Below are 19,749 nucleotides of genomic sequence, written 5' to 3'. Positions count from 1 at the left end.
AGGCGCTGCTTGTTACTGGATGGTGCCACTGGGAAGTGGTGGGAACTGCATTGCTCCAGCCATTTAAACTGGGCAAAGCCCTGGGTAGCTCTGTATTTGCAGGAAGTAGGGGGGTGGAGGCCTCTTCTGGCCAAATTCCTGCCATGGTGGCACCATATGTGCTCGGCTGGTTGGTAGCACATTCTTTGCAGAGCAGCGACTCATTTTTGCGTCTGGCTCAGCATCTAGGTCACTGCTGGCACTTAACAGAGAATGAACAGTAGGGATGGAGCAAGGCAGAGACCAGGTGTCTCCTGGGTTGCATGTGCCTCTGTCTGCTACATTCTCACTGGCTGTTTGCAGTGGTTCCGAACTTCCACAGGCCAATTCCCCTTGTGCTGGGATTCTCCAGCCAGGAGAGTGGCCCAGAAGTGCATTTTTTTCACTATTATTATTTTAAAGTTTGGGCAAAATCAGTTCATCCTATTTAGAGTTAAGTGGGGGCACAAAAGATACTTCTGCATGCTCCAGTCAGAAATGGGCTCGGGAACTCTCAGATGTCTAGCTGTAGGAGCTCTGACTCCCCTGGGCTTGTAGAACTCATTGAACCTTGAAGACTATCCAGCTTTGAGAGAGTCAGTTCAGTATTTGCCAGGTTCGTACTTGCCTTAGCAGAGCTTTCTTGTTTGGTTTCTGAAAGACAAGGTGTGGGAGGGAATATTTTCTATTGGACCAAATTCTGTTGGTGAGAGAGACAAGCTTTCAAGCTACACCGAACTCTTCGTCAGGTCTGGGCAAGGTTAAAATGCTGCATCAGCGCAGCTGAACTGACACAGCTGGGCAGCTGCAGTGCTTAAGGGCGTCTACACATGCAGCGATACAGCTCGTCTGGGGAAGACACTCTATGCCACCGGCAGAGAGGGCTGCTGTCAGTTTAATAAAACCACCTCTGAGAGCAGCGGTAGCTCTGGGAGATGCTCTCCCACCGACATAGCACTGTGCACACTGAGCTGCTATCAATGTAACTGACGTTGCTTGGGGGATGGTTTTTTCACACCCCGAGCGACACAAGTGGTAGTGTAGACATAGCCTAAGTGAAGATGCTCCTATGCCGATGGGAATGGTGTAGTTAATCCATCTCCCAAAGAGGCAGTAGTTGTGTCGGCAGGAGAAGGTCTCCAGACTTTTCACACCCCTGAGAGACATAGTTATAATGACCTAGGTCTGCAGTGCAGACCTGGCCTCAGAGCGTCACAGCTCACTGCAAGGTGGAACAAATTGTTTAGCATAAGCAGTTAACACATCTTTCAAGGGTCCATGCAAGGTGAAGGTGCTTTGAAGCAAAATCTTTTCTGTTGCTTTATCTAGAGTGATTCCCAGTGGCTGCTGTTCCCCTCTCACAATGGCTGGAGCTGCTTGAACAGTGTATTCAGCTTGTGGTGTCCCAGCTAAAGGTGTCATGAGCCCAGGAGAGCCTGACAGCTCAGCTGGGTGTGTGAGCGGCCAGGCAGCAGAGTAGAGAGCCCAGGCTAACTCCTAGATGCTTCACAGCGGCCAGCTCCCATTCCCACCTTTTTACTTTGGAACAAACTCACAAGAGAAATACATGCCAAAAATAGTTTTCCTTCCTTGTGAGGCCCGGCCAGGCCAGGGAGCCATCCCAGCCACACAGCCCACCTGGGGTGCCCTCCTTGGGAGCACGTCTCTGACTGGGGGGAGCGTTGGCAGCTGCATCTCTCACCCTGAACCAGGTCATGTCTGAGATGGCGGCTGTGTTCTGCCGTGACTTACCCAAATGGAAAAGCCCTTCAAAGCCCTGGTGGTTTCCATAGGAACCTCTCCCCTCTGAAGCAGCTGGAGAGAACTGGTTTCCTCCCTTTTCTGGGGGCTGGATTTGGATACTGCACAGAAATGGGCTGGCCCCTCCCTGCCCCTGGGCAGGCTTCTGGGACCACACTTGGAGTTGAGCGCAGGGTTCCGAGAGGGGTATCCCAAGAGCCCCATAGACAGAGGGTGTCCCTTCCCTCCCCATTCCTGCCCAGTCCCACGCCCTAGGTGAGGTCTATTCACTGCACTGTCCCAGCCAACTCTTGCCCTAATATTCCCTCCCCCCCCCCCCAGTTCTCTCTGGGCTCCTCCAGGGTCAGCATTACTCGGCTGCTCTGTATCCCAAGTGCCCTATTCAGAGGGTAAAGGAGAGCAGGCTTCACCCAGCCCTGGTATTGCCCCCAACTTCTGACTCAGATACACCTCCCCCTCCCCCTGCTTGCTGCTCTTGCATTGCACCACATCTCCAGTGAGATCTGGGCCAGGCTGGCTCTGCTCTGTGGTACACATTTCCATGTGCTGTGGGCATGACTCCTCGGTCCTTGCACCCACTGCCTGGGGCACAGGGAAAGAGTACGCACTGCCCTGTGCTAGCCAGGGAGAGCGAGCAGGCAGTTGCCTGCCCCGTGCCCAAAGTGACCCTGGAGATCAGTGTCAGCAGCGGAGGATAAACAAACTCTGGTGGTGGGTGCTGCCAAGGGCGCTATTTATAAAGGCTGAGTCAGGCCTGTGCCTGACCCAACCAGCCAGCCCTGAGCAGCCTGCATCCGGGAGCAGCTCACCAAGGACACGCCACTGAGCCAGGAGCTCTGGGGCTGCAGCAGCCAATTGCCCCTTTATAAAGCCAACGCTCACCCCGCACTGCAGCTGGACGAGGATCTGCTGGACAGGTGGATGCACACCAGGCACATGGACCAAGGCCTGACTGCCCCAACCCCTGGGAGCCGGGGATTCCGCAGCAGCCGCATGGAGCCGATCGAGTGCCGAGATGTGTTGGTGCAGAATGCGCTCTTCACCGGGGACCTGGAGGCAGTGCAGAAGCATTTCACTGAGAGCGCTGCCATCAACCTCATCATTGAATCCAAGGGTGATGAGCTGCGGTGGACCAGCAGGAAACTTGGTGAGAGCGAGCACCTGGGGGACAGAGTGCTTGGTGGGTGGAGGCTGGGGGGTGAGAGGGAGTGCTGTGGGGGGATGCTAAATGGGTGGAAGTACTGGGGGGGCACAGGAGAGGAGGAAGTGCTAGGGGGAAAGGTGTCAAGGGGAAGGGAGTCCAGGCGGATGTGTGTTGGGGGCAGAGGGAGCACCAGAGGGTGATGAGGGAGTGCTGGGGACTGGGGAGGGAGCTCTAGGGTGTTTTATATCCAGCCCGGGTCCCCATCCCAGTCTCTAGGGCTACGTCCACATTGCAGACTAGGGGTGAGGCTCCTCTGCTTGTGTGCATGTACGCCCAGAGGTGAAAGTAAGTGGTCCAGTCCGGTACGGTGTACCGGCAAGAGCCAGTATGCTGTACCGAACTGGACTGGCTTCCCCAGGCTGGCGATTTAAAGGGCCCGGGGCTCCCTGCAGCGGCCGGAGCCCCGGGCCCTTTAAATCACCTCCCGAGCCCCATTACCAGAACCCTGGGGTAGTGGCGGCAAGGCTCTGTCAGCGATTTAAAGGGCCCGGAGCTCCGCTGCAGTAGCAGCAGCCAGAGCCCCGGGCCCTTTAAGTTGCCCCTGAGCCCCGGGGCTCCCAGCCGCCTCTGCAGCGGGTAGTTCCAGGGTGATTTAAGGCCCCGGGGCTCCCAGCCGCAGCCTCGGGGCCTTTAAATCTTGATTTAAAGGCCCCACCTCTTCCGGTTGAGGCCACGCCCCCGCTCAGGACGCCGGCGTACTGGTAAGTCCTTTAAGTTACTTTCACCCCTGCGTACACCCCTAGCTGTCAACGAGCTGGCGCCAGTAGCTGTAGCAGTGTGGCCATGGCAGCGCGGGCCCGGCTGAGCTGTGCCAAGAACATGCCCAATGGTTTCAGGTGGGTTGATGCGCTGCACAGCTCAGCCGCAGCTGCACTGCTGTTGATACTCAGGCTAGCTTGATGGTATGGGGCCCAGTGTTTCCAGTGCTGTTGTGCTGGGAGTGGAGTTCACCTGAGGGTATCACAAGAGCCTGGTGAGGGAGCATAGGTGCCACTCAGCAACCGTGGGGCTGGCCAGGGCTGCTGCTCTGGGGGCCCTGGGGCTGGCTGCCAATCAGCTTTTCACTGGCTGGCCTTATGCTCCCAGCTTCTCTTCAGTGGCTGCTCCACTGATCAGCTGTTCAGTGGGGCTGTGGGCCGATCAGCTGTTCAGTGGGCTGCCCCGCCACTGGCTCCTCTCTGCCCATCCCTCCCTCGCTGCCCTTAAGGCAGTAGGGGGCAGAAAGGAGGTGGGCCTTGGAGTAGGGGGTGGAGTGGGGATGGGAAGAGGTGGAGTCGGGGCAGGGCCCTGGTAGCAGAGTGGGGGTGGGGCTGGTTTGGGGCACCCACTGGCAAAATGAAAAGTCAGAACTTATGTGGGAGGGGGTTAATGGAACATATGTAGGGCCCTACCAAATTCACAGTTCATTTTGGTCAATTTCACGGTCACAGGATTTTAAAAATCATAAATGTCGTGATGCCATTTAAAGCTGAAATTTCACAGTGTTGTAAATGTAGGGGTCCTGACCCAAAAAGGGGGTTGTGGAGGCAGGAGGTCACAAGGTAATCACAAGGTAATGCATCCGATGAAATGAGCTGTAGCTCACGAAAGCTTATGCTCTAATAAATTTGTTAGTCTCTAAGGTGCCACAAGTACTCCTTTTCTTTTTGCGAATACAGACTAACACGGCTGCTACTCTGAAAGGTAATCTTGGTGTGTGTGTGTGTGTGTGTGTGGTACTGCTACCCTTACCTCTGCGCTGCTGGCAGAGGTGCTGCCTTCAGAGCTGAGCAGCTGGAGAGTGGCGGCTGCTGGCCGGGATCCCAGCTCTGAAGGCAGAGACACCACCAGCAGCAGTGCAGAAGTAAGGATGGCAGGGTCTGGTGTTGCCACCCGTACTTCTGTGCTGCTGCCTGCAGAGCTGGGCCCTCAGGCAGCAGCCGCCGCTCTCCAGCCGCCCAGCTCTGAAGGCAGGACAGAAGTAAAGGTGGCAATACCGCGACCCTCCTACAATAACCTTGTGACCTCCCCCGCCAACTTCCTTTTGGGTCAGGATGCCTAATTTGAGAAACGCTGGTCTCCCCCGTGAAATCTGTCTAGTATATGGTAAAAGCACACAAAAAATCATATTTCACAGGCGAGACCAGATTTCACGGGTCATAGAATCATAGAATCCTAGAATATCAGGGTTGGAAGGGACCTCAGGAGGTCATCTAGTCCAACCCCCTGCTCAAAGCAGGACCAATCTCCAACTAAATCATCCCAGCCAGGGCTTTGTCAAGCCTGACCTTAAAAACTTCTAAGGAAGGAGTTTCCACCACCTCCCTAGGTAACGCATTCCAGTGTTTCACCACCCTCCGAGTGAAAAAGTTTTTCCTAATATCTAACCTAAACCGCCCCCGCTGCAACTTGAGACCATTACTCCTCGTTCTGTCATCTGCTACCACTGAGAACAGTCTAGATCCATCCTCTTTGAAACCCCCTTTCAGGTAGTTGAAAGCAGGTATCAAATCCCCCCTCATTCTTCTCTTCCGCAGACTAAACAATCCCTGTTCCCTCAGCCTCTCCTCATAAGTCATGTGTTCCAGCCCCCTCATCATTTTTGTTGCCCTCCACTGGATTTTTTCCAATTTTTCCACATCCCTCTTGTAGTGTGGGGCCCCAAACTGGACACAGTACTCCAGATGAGGCCTCACCAATGTTGAATAGAGGGGAACAATTACGCCCCTCGATCTGCTGGCAATGCCCCTAGTTATACAGCCCAAAATGCCATTGGCCTTCTTGGCAACAAGGACACACTGTGGACTCATATCCAGCTTCTTGTCCACTGTAACCCCTAGGTCCTTTTCTGCAGAACTGCTGCCTAGCCATTCAGTCCCTGTCGTTGCCCTCTGCTGGACTCTCCAATTTGGACGCAACACTCCAGGTGTGGCCACACCCATACCGAATAGAGGAGAATAATCACTTCCCTTGGTCTGCTGACAATGCTCCTACTAATGCAGCCCAATATGCTATTGGCCTTCTTGGAAACACGGACACACTGCTGACTCATATCCAGCTTCTTGTCCACTGTAATCCCCAGGTCCTTTTCTGTGGAACTGCTGCTTAGCCAGTTGGTCCCCAGTCTGTAGCAGTACATGGGATTCTTCCGTCCTAAGTGCAGGACTCTGCACTTGTCTTTGTTGAACCTCATCAGATTTCTTTTGGCCCAATTCTCTAATTTGTCTAGGGCCCTCTGTATCCTATCCCTACCCTCCAGCGTATCTACTTCTCCTCCCAGTTTAGTGTCATCTCCAAATTTGCTGAGGGTGCAATCCACACCATCCTCCAGATCATTAATGAAGATATTGAACAAAACCGGCCCAAGGACTGACCCTTGGGGCACTCCACTTGATACCGGCTGCCAACTAGACATGATGCCATTGATCACTACCCGTTGAGCCCGACAATCTAGCCAGCTTTCTATCCACCTTATTGTCCATTCATCCAGCCCATACTTCTTTAACTTGCTGGCAAGAATACTGTGGGAGACGGTGTCAAAAGCTTTGCTAAAGTCAAAGAACAACACGTCCACTGCTTTCCCCTCATCCACAGAGCCAGTTATCTCATCATAGAAGGCAATTAGGTTAGTCGGGCCTGACTTGGACTTGGTGAATCCATGCTGACTGTTCCTGATCACTTTCCTCTCCTCTAAGTGCTTCAGAATTGATTCCTTGAGGATCTGCTCCATGATTTTTCCAGGGACTGAAGTGAGGCTGACTGGCCTGTAGTTCCCAGGATCCTCCTTCTTCCCTTTCTTAAAGACGGGCACTACATTAGCCTTTTTCCAGTCATCCGGGACCTCCCCCGATCGCCATGAGTTTTCAAAGATAATGGCCAATGGCTCCACAATCACATCCGCCAACTCCTTTAGCACTCTTGGAATCAGCACATCCAGCCCCATGGACTTGTGCTCGTCCAGCTTTTCTAAATACTCCCGAACCACTTCTTTCTTCACAGAGGGCTGGTCACCTCCTCCCCAGGCTGTGCTGCCCAGTGCAGTAGTCTGGGAGCTGACCTTGTTCGTGAAGACAGAGGCAAAAAAAGCATTGAGTACATTAGCTTTTTCCACATCCTCTATCGCTAGGTTGCCTCCCTCATTCAGTGAGGGGCCCACACTTTCCTTGACTTTCTTCTTGTTGCTAACGTACCTGAAGAAACCCTTCTTGTTACTTTTAACATCTCTTGCAAGCTGCAGCTCCAGGTGTGGCCTTCCTGATTTTACTCCTGCATGCCCGAGCAATATTTTTATACTCCTCCCTGGTCATTTGTCCAATCTTCCACTTCTTGTAAGCTTCTTTTTTGTGTTTAAGATCAGCAAGGATTTCAATGTTAAGCCAAGCTGGTCAACTGCCATATTTACTATTCTTTCTACACATCGGGATGATTTGTCCCTGTAACCTCAATAAGGATTCTTTAAAATACAGCCAGCTCTCCTGGACTCCTTTCCCCCTCATGTTATTCTCCCAGGGGATCCTGCCCATCAGTTCCCTGAGGGAGTCAAGTCTGCTTTTCTGAAGTCCAGGGTTCGTATTCTGCTGCTCTCCTTTCTTCCCTGTGTCACGATCCTGAACTCGACCATCTCATGGTCACTGCCTCCCAGGTTCCCATCCACTTTTGCTTCCCCTACTAATTCTTCCCGGTTTGTGAGCAGCAGGTCAAGAAGAGCTCTGCCCCTAGTTGGTTCCTCCAGCACTTGCACCAGGAAATTGTCCCCTACACTTTCCAAAAACTTCCTGGATTGTCTGTGCACCGCTGTATTGCTCTCCCAGCAGATATCAGGGTGATTGAAGTCTCCCATAAGAACCAGGGCCTGCGATCTAGTAACTTCTGTTAGTTGCCAGAAGAAAGCCTCGTCCACCTCATCCCCATGGTCCAGTGGTCTATAGCAGACTCCCACCACGACATCACCCTTGTTGCTCACACTTCTAAACTTAATCCAGAGACACTCCGGTTTTTCTGCAGTTTCATACTGGAGCTCTGAGCAGTCATACTGCTCTCTTACATACAATGCAACTCCCCCACAAACTTGCTGTTTGTCCTGCTTTCTTAGTATGAGGCAGGAACCCTCCCCTTTTGCATTCTCCTACTCATGCTTCCTCCCGGTATCCCACGTCCCCACTTAACTCAGGGCTTTGGTCTCCTTCCCCCAGTGAACCTAGTTTAAAGCCCTCCTCACTAGGTTAGCCAGCCTGCTTGCGAAGATGCTTTTCCCTCTCTTCGTTAGGTGGAGCCCGTCTCTGCCTAGCACTCCTCCTTCTTGGAACACACCCCATGGTCAAAGAATCCAAAGCCTTCTCTCCGACACCACCTGCGTAGCCATTCGTTGACTTCCACGATTCGACAGTCTCTACCTGGGCCTTTTCCTCCTACGGGAAGGATGGACGAAAACACCACTTGCGCCGCAAACTCCTTTATCCTTCTTCCCAGAGCCACGTAGTCTGCAGTGATCCGCTCAAGGTCATGCTTGGCAGTATCATTGGTGCCCACGTGGAGAAGCAGGAAGGGGTAGCGATCCGAGGGCTTGATAAGTCTCAGCAGTCTCTCCATCACATCGTGAATCTTAGCTCCTTGTGATGTGTTTTTCATCGCCATGAATCTGGTAGGGCCCTAAACATACATGTTCCTGGGCAATATTCAGATACCCTTGCTGGGATGTAGGCAGCAAATTCTTGGGGCTTTAAATGTGTGTCCGCCATGCTTGCAGGGTGACAAAAAGGAAGTGCTTGCTGGGGTGATTCAGAATAAAGCTGTGATGAAGTCAGCTGTCATGGATTCACAGCGTCTGTGCTATGCCCCAACTTTTAAACAGTTTCCAGTGTTACCCGCATGCTAGAGCACCCCACCTTTACCTTCCATGGGCTCAAGCTGTAACCGGGCTAATTTAGGCACCCCCACCCTTACTCCGTTCCTAGGGCTCAGGGTGCAATCTTCTGCGGGTTTGTAGGGCCTTTCACTAGTGAAAGAGCCTTACCCAGTAATATCCTTTACTCAGAGGTCCCCAAACTGTGGGACATGGCCCCTAGGGGAGCATGAAGGAATGTCCAGGGTCATGGTACAGCAATGCCCAGACCAGCCCTCACAGGTGGAGGGGGAGCAGGGAGGGAGCTCAGACCCTCCCCACTCCCAGCTCTGCTCCAGTCCCTCGCATCCCCAGCTGTGTTCCTGGCCCTGTGCCCAGCTTCAGCATGGCTCTGCTCCCACCCCCAACCTCGGCCCCTGGCTGCAGCCCCACTCTCAGCCCCCACCTCACCCCTAGCTGTGGCCCCAGCCCCTTACCCCAGTCTGCAATCCCCCACAGCCACGGCTCCACTCCCAGCCCTGGTTCCGGGAGTGGTGCAGACAGCGGTAAGGAGACCAAAAGCTGGGGGATCTCTGCCTTAACCATTATTTATTAACAATCACCAAAACAGAAGGCACACACTCAGCATACAATGCTCACCACTCCCAATAAAGCAGATGAACTTTTCTTGATGGCCTTTCATTATGAGATCATCTGGGGGACTCCAGTTTCTGCACAGTGTGGTTGGCAGGCTGTTGAGGTCTGGCAGCTCTGATCTTGGGGCTAGGTCCTGGAGTTGGTTCCCAAGAACTTCATTTTGGACCCCAGTTTATACAGTTAAACTTGAGTCCTGCTTAGCTGTACCTTAACCAATCATTTTAAACTAAAATACTACAAAATTATTCTTTGACCAATCCTAACATATTGTGAAACAATTCTTTAACCAATCAGAGCCCACCACCTTAGTTGATTTATATCTTGCAAAATTAGTTATGCAAAAGACAGAAACAATCAAAGAACCCGACAGAGACCATATAGATAAACCATAGAGACATGGGGACCATAAAGACAAAACAATAATAAAGTAGGGATTTCACACCCATGACTGTTGATAAGTGGTTTCTTGCCGGACAGATGCCATCAAACAAAGCTTTCTTTAACCATTTTAAAAGCTATATTATATTATCTGGTGATGATGGGTACTATTAGGACAGGAGCCTTCTGAACAGCCCAATAGGACATTGTTTTAATGTAATTTAGATGGAATGTGAGGATGTCACTTTCTGCTTTTTAGCTCTGCTTTTTAGGCTCCTGCTGGCCTAATATGGCTTCAGACAAAGGCCTCAGATCTCACACCAATGGTTCTCAAACTTTTGTACTGGTGACCCCTTTCACATAGCAAGCCTCTAAGTGTGACCCCCCCACCCTTGTAAATTAAAAACATAGGTTTTTTATATTAAACACTATTATAAGTGCTCTATGCAAAGCAGAGTTTGGGGGTGGAGGCTAACAGCTCGCAACCCCCATGTAATAACCTTGCAACCTCCTGAAGGGTCATGACCCCCCCAATTTGAGAACCCCTGGTGTAACCCCTTCAGTGGGCCAGAGCCCACCCTTTCCCAAGGACAGATCGTGTATTCTCAAGGACTCCGAGACTGACCCTTTGCGTTCCAGCAACCCTTGTTTCTCTCCGTGGTTCTCACCAATGAGGCCAGTCGAGATCAGATGCCTGAGAGAGGCTTTTTCTTCTTAGGGAGCATTACAATCAGTGAAAGACTACAGTGAGGGCAAGGCAGCCTGTTCAAAACTAAGGAGCATTTATTAGTCACCTGTCTGGGGGGGTTGGGGCAGGGTAGGGGGTGTCGCTGATGCTGTCTGGGGGTGTTCGGGCAGGGCAGGGGTTGTCACTGGCACTGTATAGGGGGTTGGGGCAGGGCAAGAGGTGTCACTGGTACTGTTTGGGGGGTGAGGCAGGGCAGGGGGTGTCTCTAGTACTGTCTGCAGGGTGTTGGGGCAGGGGGTGTTGCTGACGCTATCCAGTGAGATTGGGGCAGGGCAGGGCAGGGCAGGGCAGGGAGTGTTGCTGGTGCTCTCTATGGGGTGAGGCAGGGTAGAGGGTGTTGCTGATGCTGTCTGGGGGTGTTCAGGCAGGGCAGGGGGTGTTGCTGGTACTGTCTGGTGGGGTGAGGCAGGGCGGGGGTGTCGCTGGTGCTGTCTGCGGGGTGTTGGGGCAGGGCGTATCACTGGTGCTGTCTGGGGGGGTGTTGGGACAGAGCAGGGAGTGTTGCTGACCCTGTCTGGGGGGATTGGGGCGGGGCAGGGGGTGTTGCTGGTGCTGTCTGGAGGATGTTGTGGTGGGGCAGGGCAGGGGGTGGTGCTGGTCCTGTCTGGGGTGGGGGGTTGGGATGCTGTATTAATTTAACTGGAATATATGAACCAAAGGTGTTAATATAACCAGATCACTATTCAACATAAAACAGTTTCAGACGACGTTTGGGCTTTGATATACAGAGTCTTTCGCCCGCTCAGTCCCAAGGCAAAGGCATGCACCCCAAGTTTGGGGAGGCTAGACCTCTACCCTGCCTCTTCTCCTGAGGTCTTGCCCTCCACTCCGCCTCTTCGGCCCTCCCACTCCCTGCTCTCACTCACCAACCCGTTGGCGCAGCCCCAAACCCTGGCCAGTGCCTGGAGCAGCCCTGAACCCTGGCTGGCCCGCCGGCACCCGGAGCAGTCCGGAGGAGCCCCGGCTGGCCAGCTGTGGCCTGGCCCCAGGGCTGTGGCATGGAGCATGAGAGGAAGTTTAGGGGGGCTTAGCCTTCCCCAGCCTCCATTGCCCACCGCCCATGGGCAAAGGTACCATGAAACATGCTTTGATCCTTTTATTAAAGACACGGGAAAGAAGGACAAATCAGCTGAAGCATTTGCAATGTGAAGTACTGAGTAAGGCTCTCCGGCCTGGGCCACACCACCCCTGATGTAAGTGCCCTGCACGCCGCCCCAACAACACCGCCATCCCGAGCGGCTCTGAGCTACCGTCGATGTCCTTAGGGCAACGCAGTGCGAGTGGAGACACTGTGTCACAGAAGTCGACCCTTGCTGTCCTCCAGCAGCTATCCCGCAATGCCCCGCATCGACCGCTGTGGTCACCATTGGGACCCTCACTGCCCTGGGATCACGGCGACAGGGCGCACAGGCACCAACTTTCCAAAGTGCCAGGGGTGCTCGACTCCCAGCTCTGACCCAGGCCCTGCCCCCGCTCCACCCCTCCCCCCAAGGCCCCACCCCCACCCCGCCTCTTCCCGCCCAGTTCTGTCCCCTCCCCCCCGCGAGCGCACCACATCCTCACTCCTCCCCCTCCCTCCCAGCCTCCTGCACGCCGCAAAACACGGCCTGTGGGAGGGAGGGGGAGGTGCTGATTCATGGGGCCTGCCGGTGGGCGGGAGGCGCTGAGAGTGGGGCAGCACCCTCATTGTTTCCCCATGGGTGCGCCAGCCCCAGAGCACCCCAAGGTTGGCGCCTATGCCCAGAAGCCCCCCTCCCTTTCTGAGTGTTTGACATGCCTTGTCCTGATTGCCTGTCTTGGCGAGCGCACCTAGCTGCTCCCCATTGCTGGGTGCAGCTGAGAGAGCAAATCCCTTCCCCCGCCCCAAGGGTGAGCCCCGCCACAGGCAGCTCCGGGGTGGGACTCGGTGTGGCCTGGGGACCCCCCACGGCCTGAGCTCCAAGCCCAGCAGGTTTCCTCGGACGCCTGCTCCCGGCGGAGCAGGGGAGGGGAGCAGTGGGTGGGGGACCGAGAGAAGAGGGGCTGGTCTCCTGTGGGAGAGGGTTTGGTGGGGAGAGGCAGGGGTGGGCACTGTGGCTGTGTGTGTGTTTGTCCCCCTCACAGCCCTCCTCCCACTGCAGGGCTGTGGTCGCTGACCTACGAGCAGGAGCTCACCACGCCGCTGCACATCGCGGCGGGGCGCGGCTACTTGGACTGCCTCCGGCACCTGCTGCTGAGGGGCGCTGCCGTGGACTTCGCGCCTGGTGGCAAGACAGCTCTCCACGAGGCCTGCACGGCGGCCAGAACCGACTGTGTGCGCCTGCTGCTCTCCTCTGGGGCTGACCCCAAGGCCGTCTCTGAGGCTGGCCACCAGCCCCTGCACCTCTGCAAGAGCCCAGCCTCCATCCAGTGAGTTCCCTCTTGGGGGGCTCGCACACCCCAGCCCACCTGTGCACCCGCACGCAGGGCCGTCAGCAGCCCCGCCTCGGGCCAGGCGCCAGCCCAGGGCCAAGTGTCTGGGTGCCACAGCCCATGGGGGAGAGGTCTGCTTTCGCCCCAGCAGCTGGGGCTGCCCAGGCGTGCCTGCACTGCACCGCACCGTGTGCTCAGACTCTGGTAGCTGACCGCAGGCTCCAGTCCCAAAGCCAGAGCTGCTTGCTGCTGAGCATGGGGCTGGCTCAGATGGGTGGGTCACTGCCTCCTCAGCCAGCAGGGCTCATGTGCCCACAACTCCAGCAGGAGGCTGGAGAGGCCCAGCCAGCATTCATTGCACTGGCAAATCCCAGACCACGTCACAGGTGGTCAGGTAGCAGCAGACCGTCCACAGGCAGGGGCAAACCAAGGCACAGAGTGATGGATGTGCCACAGGCCACACAGCAAGTCCGGGGCAGAGCTGGGATAGAACCCAGGAGTCCTGCTGCCCAGCCCCTCATCCTGTTTGTCGGAACCCACCGCCCTCGGTACAGTGCTGCCCGGGGCCCCTGGAGCCTGGGATACCAGGGCCTAGCCACTGGGATTGTGGGAGAGATGTGGGCACAACCGGGTGTCCACATAGGGTGGGTGAATGGCAGGATTGACTGATGGTCAGTTGGGTGACTGCTAGTAGCCAGATAGGTAGGTAGGTAGGTGGGGGCAGGGCTGGCAGATCTGGGGCTAGCTGAGGGTGGGTGTGGGTGGGAATGGTGGGTGGTGAGGGGATAGTGAGCAGGTGGGTGGGAGACAGCAGGCGGTGGGTGGGCTAAGGGTGAGGGATGGGCAATGGATCTATAAGGGATTAGCAGGCGGTGGGTAGATGGTCGGTGGGTGGGGAGTGTGGGGGCTAGCAGGCAGGCGGTGGGTGGATAGGGGATGGCGGGTGGGGGCTAGCCGGGAGGCGGTGGGTGGATAGGGGACGTCGGGTGGAGGCTAGCGGGCAGGCGGTAGGTGGATAGGGATGGCGGGTGGGGGCTAGTGGGCAGGTGGTGGGTGGATAGGGGACGGCGGGTGGGGGCTAGCGTGCAGGCAGTGGGTAGATGGGGATGTCGGGTGGGGGCTAGCGGGCAGGCGGTGGGTGGATAGGGAATGGCGGGTGGGGGCTAGCGGGCAGGTGGTGGGTGGATAGGGGACGGCGGGTGGGGGCTAGCGTGCAGGCGGTGGGTAGATGGGAATGGCGGGTGGGGGCTAGCGGGCAGATGGTGGGTGGATAGGGGACGGCGGGTGGGGGCTAGCGGGCAGGCGGTGGGTAGATGGGGATGGCGGATGGGGGCTAGCGGGCAGGCGGTGGGTGGATAGGGGACGGCGGGGGGATGGGGGGTAGTGGGCAGGCGGTGGGTGGATAGGGGATGTCGGGTGGGGGCTAGCGGGCAGGCGGTGGGTGGATAGGGAATGGTGAGTGGGGGCTAGCGGGCAGGTGGTGGGTGGATAGGGGACGGCGGGTGGGGGCTAGCGTGCAGGCAGTGGGTAGATGGGGATGGCGGGTGGGGGCTAGCAGGCAGGCGGTGGGTGGATAGGGGATGTCGGGTGGGGGCTAGCGGGCAGGCGGTGGGTGGATAGGGAATGGCGGGTGGGGGCTAGCGGGCAGGTGGTGGGTGGATAGGGGACGGCGGGTGGGGGCTAGCGTGCAGGCGGTGGGTAGATGGGAATGGCGGGTGGGGGCTAGCGGGCAGATGGTGGGTGGATAGGGGACGGCGGGTGGGGGCTAGCGGGCAGGCGGTGGGTAGATGGGGATGGCGGGTGGGGGCTAGCGGGCAGGCGGTGGGAGGATAGGGGACGGCGGGGGGATGGGGGGTAGTGGGCAGGCGGTGGGTGGATAGGGGATGTCGGGTGGGGGCTAGCAGGCAGGCGGTGGGTGGAGAGGGGATGGCGGGTGGGGGCTAGCAGGCAGGCAGTGGGTGAAAAAGGGACGGCGGGTGGGGACTAGCGGGCAGGCGGTGAGTGGATAAGGGACGGCGGGTGGGGGCTAGCAGGCAAGTGGTGGGTGGAGAGGGGACGGCTGGATGGGGGCTAGCAGGCAGGCGGTGGGTGGAGAGGGGATGGCGGGTGGGGGCTAGCGGGCAGGCGGTGGGTGGAGAGGGGATGGCGGGTGGGGGCTAGCGGGCAGGCGGTGGGTGGATAGGGGATGGGGGATAGCGGGCAGGTGGTAGGTGGATGGGACAGCAGATAGGGGCTAAGGGGCAGTGGGTAGTTGGCGGGATAGTGGGTAGGGGTTGGGCAGAGGAGGGGGAAATTCGAGACTGAGGTGTCCCACGCTGTGCAGGTGTGCGAAGCTGCTCCTGCAGTACGGTGCCAGTGTGAACAGCCAGATGGAGGAGGAAGAGGACACAGCGCTGCATGTGGCAGCACGGCACGGCCTGGAAGAGCACGTCCAGCTGTTCCTGTGCCATGGAGCGCGGCTGGAGGCCAAGAACGAGGAGGGGCAGACCCCCTTGAATGCCGCCTGCGCCCAGGCACACCCGCCCCAGGACATGGAGCGCTACTATCACGTCTGCCAGCAGCTGGTGCAGAGAGGTGCCAACGTCGATGCTGCGGACCGGGACCAGCAGCGCCCACTGCACCAGGCCTGTAAGAATGCCAGCGCCCGTGTGGTGGAGCTGCTGCTGGCCCATGGCGCCAATGTCAACATCATGAGCTACAGTGGCAACACAGCCATGCATAACATCTTGCAGGTGGCGGCCTACAAGCTGGGGCACCGACCGGAGCTTGTGGTGCGGGCGCTGCTCAACCATGGCTCCATACGCATCTGGCCCGGGGCCCTCATCAAGGTGTGGAGCTGCCTGGGACAGCAGCAGGATGGGTGCTGCGTGGGAGGGGTGTGTGATCGGGGTCTCCTCCAGGAGGCATTCCCTCACCTGCAGGCAGAACCCTCTCCCCTTGTCGAGGTCTTGTTCCCTGTCGGCTCAAGGGCTTGAGTTCCCTCTTGCTGCCCAGCAATTGGGGTCCCCCAACCCCAGGTGCCAGCATTTGGGTTTCTTTCCCTGGCTGAGCTGCTGATTAAGAGGCCCAGCTGTGTCCCTTTAATGGCCACATTTAGGTATATACTGGGGCAGGACACCGCTGCCCCCTGCTGAGGTTACTAGGGCTGGGGGGGGGGGGGACTGTGAGGGTGTGAGCTCCCAGCCCTGGTGTTGTGAGCAGTGGGGACTTGGCTGGAAAAGAGAAAGTAATCCTGTCTCTCTGGCACTAGCCTTAGGAGATGCTCTCTGTCTGTGGGCCATCGTCCCCTGGCTCGAGTTGTTTAGTCCTGGTGCAGTCAGTCCGTCTAGTCATTCTTCGGGAGTGGGTGGGGGCTGTGTGGGTCCAGGCTTTGAGGTGGGGTGGGGCACAGAGGGTGCATGGGAAAGGCCAGCCATGCTCTGGAGAACCTGTGCTCTTAGACCAAGGCCATGGAGGGCAGGACAAGGTGGCAGGAACTCACATTCAGCCCCTGGTTGCACCAGCTGTGGCTCCCTTCCTAGCAAATGGCCCTGAAGGTAGCAGCCTCCACCCTGAGGGCTTTGTCCCGCAGGGGTGGCAGGGGGGCTAGGTGTGAGGAGAGGCCAGCTGCAGGCAGCATGTCCAGGTGCTGGCCACATGCAATTTCCTGGCTCTGCCCCTCTCTGCAGGGAGCGTGCAGGCTTTCACAGTGCCTGGGCCCAGCAGGGCCTGGGGCTCATCCCAGAGAGTGCTGGGCTGGAGGGGCAGCGGGGAAGCTGTCAGCCAGGGAGTGTGGCACATGAGCTAGACCCTGTGACCTCCAAGCTGGGTCAGTGCAATGTGCCCCTGAGATCAGCTAGGACGGGCGCTGCAGTGGATGCAGAACGTGTCAGCTGCCTGGCAAGCAGTGTCCTACCGGGAGCTCCCATGGTGCATCCTGAACTGCCCATGACCTGCTCCCTCCCATGCCACGCTACCTGGCTGTGATGGGAATTAGGCAGGGCAGGAAGGAGGCAGCATGGCAGGGCTTGGGGCAGGGATTGCGGCATGCCCAGACCTACAGAGATTGACATGTGGGGGAAGAACAGGGGTAACTTAGGGGCAGGCATGGTCTGGGGGGGGCTGCAGAGGGAGGTGTATTGAGGGGGGATCCATGTGGAGTGATATTTCTCTGTAGGGGTCTCTTGCCTTTTCTGTGCGCTGAGCACACAGCCCTGCCACCAAGCTCCATTAATCTCCAGGCCCCACAAGGTGCTGTCCCACCTTGGTGAAGTTGGCCTGTCTCTCTGGCACTGGCCTTAGGAGGTGCTCTCCTTCCGTGGGGCATTGTCCCCAGTTTCTGCCACATCCTCTGTGCAAGACACAAGCAAGCAAAGGGTTAACCATCTTCCTTAATTCCCGAGCAGTGCAATAATTACCCAGCCTGGAGATCTGCAGATTGCTCTCCCCTTTGGGAAAATACAAGAAAATCAACAATTAACACTAATTAATCTCCTATTAACACCAGATAATGAGGCTCACTCTTGCTGCTGGAATAGGCTCTGACAGCTACTGATGGCCTGGGCCATGGGGAGTGGGAGTCAGGGGATGGGGAGGGAAACCACCCACACGCAGCCCTCCTGCTGCCATAACAACCTGCAGGCCTGCAACCCTCAAACATGCCCTGTCCCACCCCATCGCGTGCAACATGTGGGCATGGCCCATCCCAGACTGGGAAAAGACACAGGTTACAGGACTTGCCCGGGGTCACAGGGAGGCAGTAGCAAAGCAGGGAATCCAAGTCAGGTCCCCGGCGGCGTAGTGTGGTATGTGGTGCATGAGACCAGCCTTTTCCCATCCCCTCCCTGCTGCAGGTGTTGCGCTACTGCTGCTCCTCGCCTCGCACCATTGAGGTGCTGATCAACAGCTATGACCGCGTGCGGGTCACAGACGAGTGGGCAGAGGCTGTCCCAGCTGAGATCATGCAGGTAAGAACCAAGAGCCTTCAGGGACCTGGGGCTTTACCCCACAGTGCCTGGCTGGCCAGGCAGGTCCCAGAAGCACCCTCTGAAGCTTTGAGGGGTCAGGGAAGGTGCTGGGCAGAAGCTCTGAAGTGAAACAAGGACAGACAGAAACTGAAGGGCAGTAGGGATAAGGCTGTGACCTCTGTGTGAATAGAGCTCCTTGTTCAGTGTTGGCGGAAAGTGTCTGCCCCATGATTTGTTGCCATTGTCACATGACATGGGGTATGGGCACCGGCCAGCTGTCATGAGGAAACATGGCCCGTGCTGACCTCTCTCTTCTCTCCTGACAGAAGCACCCAGATTTCTACGAGTCACTCTTCTCTCTGGGGCAAAGGCCCCGCTCCCTGCAGCACCTGGCCCGCTGTGAACTCAGGAGCTACCTGGAGGGCCGGCTGCTACAGGTCTTGCCCAAGCTCCACCTGCCATCTTCCCTGCACCAGTTCCTGCTGCTCAGCTTTGAGGACGTTCTCTACTAGCGGCCTGGAGCCTGGATTGAGCCAACTCTAAATCCTTTTCTTTATCTGCTTTGAATTTTTGTGCCCTGACTGTGACAGCCCAGGTCAGCTTTGCCTCCCCACTCACACTAGCCAAAGCCAGTCCTTCTGTGCCCATTCCACCCCATACCTGTCATTCCCACCCATGCCAGCCTGGCCTATGCCAGGTCTGCCCTTTGTACTCCCAGCTGAGACACCCTCTGCCCGCACCAACCCATCCCATCCCATGCCAGCAGGCTCTATTGCTGTAGCCTGTGGTGGTCCCTGCCTTTCACTGGCCCTGCTGTGTATTATGGAGATTTTGGAATAAATCCTGGTCTTTGTATGCCCTGGTTGGCATGTGTCCTTCCTTGTCGCACTGGGGGCTGCCGTCTGACCTGCCTCATGCTGGCTCTGCTGTTGCAGAACACATGGTGCTGGTGCAGCCACAGAGGGATGCTGGGGCCAGGGCAGCAGGCAAGGGCCAAGAGCCCAAAGGGTTAATGAGCAATCTGTCCACTATCTGCAGGGCTGAGCTCTGTCTCAAAGGTCTGGGAACACTGCCCCCGTGTAGGAGCCACATGAAATCCTTCTCCCCTACAAATCCTTCAGTACCTGGAGCAAAATGACAGGGCCTGACAGGCGCAATGGATGGGATGCGATTGGGGGGGGGGGCAGACAGACAGGGTGATTGGGGGTGCAGCAGGAGGTTGGGCAATGCAGAAACAGCCTCTGGCTGTGGCCTCCCACCCCCTTGGTAGCTTTTCTGGGTTGTACTTAGCACTGAGGTGTGGCAGAGCCAGCTTGGAGTTCAACCTGATGAATTCACATCTTCCCGAGTTTCCTGTTCTTCATGACGAACCATGTTCCCTGCCCCTCTGCTGCCTAGCGTGAAGGGGCCACTTGCCACCAGCTCCTCCCAGCACCATGTCAGATGGGACCAAGGCCCAAGTGACACAGTGGCTGATGGAGCTGCTTCTGCAGGCAGCTGTGGCCCTCCCGTCCTGACAGAGCCAGCCCTACGCAGTGGCCAGGGGCGGCGAGTTACATCTCCATGCGGTGCCTTGGTACCAGCAATATTCAGGGGCCCAGCTCCACCAATATTTGTCCCCCCCAGCCCCACCTGCCACCCCCCTACACCTCCCCTGAGTGTTCCCCAGCCTCCGCTTGCTGCCTGCCCCCCGTGCGCCTCCCTGGGCCCGGAGCAGAACGTCCCTGCCTCTGCCTTGCAGCTCCATGCTGCCTCCCTGCAGCCACAGGGTCTGGGTGCCCCCCCATCTCCACTGCCAGGGCAGACTGACTGAGCCTGCCCGAGCCTGCCCTACCACCTCAGACCC

General features: G+C 57.2%; 1 protein-coding gene across 1 annotated transcript; it reads left to right on the top strand.

The window, feature by feature from the left end:
* Window positions 1-1,985: 1,985 nt before the first annotated feature.
* On the top strand, window positions 1,986-19,326 carry ASB10 (ankyrin repeat and SOCS box containing 10). The gene is made up of 5 exons (XM_038389147.2): window positions 1,986-2,926; window positions 12,687-12,954; window positions 15,281-15,785; window positions 17,790-17,903; window positions 18,230-19,326. Exons 1-5 carry the CDS (start codon window positions 2,701-2,703, stop codon window positions 18,413-18,415), a joined length of 1,299 nt encoding a protein of 432 aa, XP_038245075.2. The 5' UTR covers window positions 1,986-2,700; the 3' UTR covers window positions 18,416-19,326.
* Window positions 19,327-19,749: the final 423 nt, after the last annotated feature.

The sequence above is a fragment of the Dermochelys coriacea genome, chromosome 2 (assembly GCF_009764565.3).
Source record: "Dermochelys coriacea isolate rDerCor1 chromosome 2, rDerCor1.pri.v4, whole genome shotgun sequence".
NCBI lineage: Eukaryota > Metazoa > Chordata > Testudines > Dermochelyidae > Dermochelys > Dermochelys coriacea.
The sequence above is the reverse complement of the archived record's forward strand: the minus strand, read 5'-3'. Positions and strand labels throughout refer to the sequence as shown.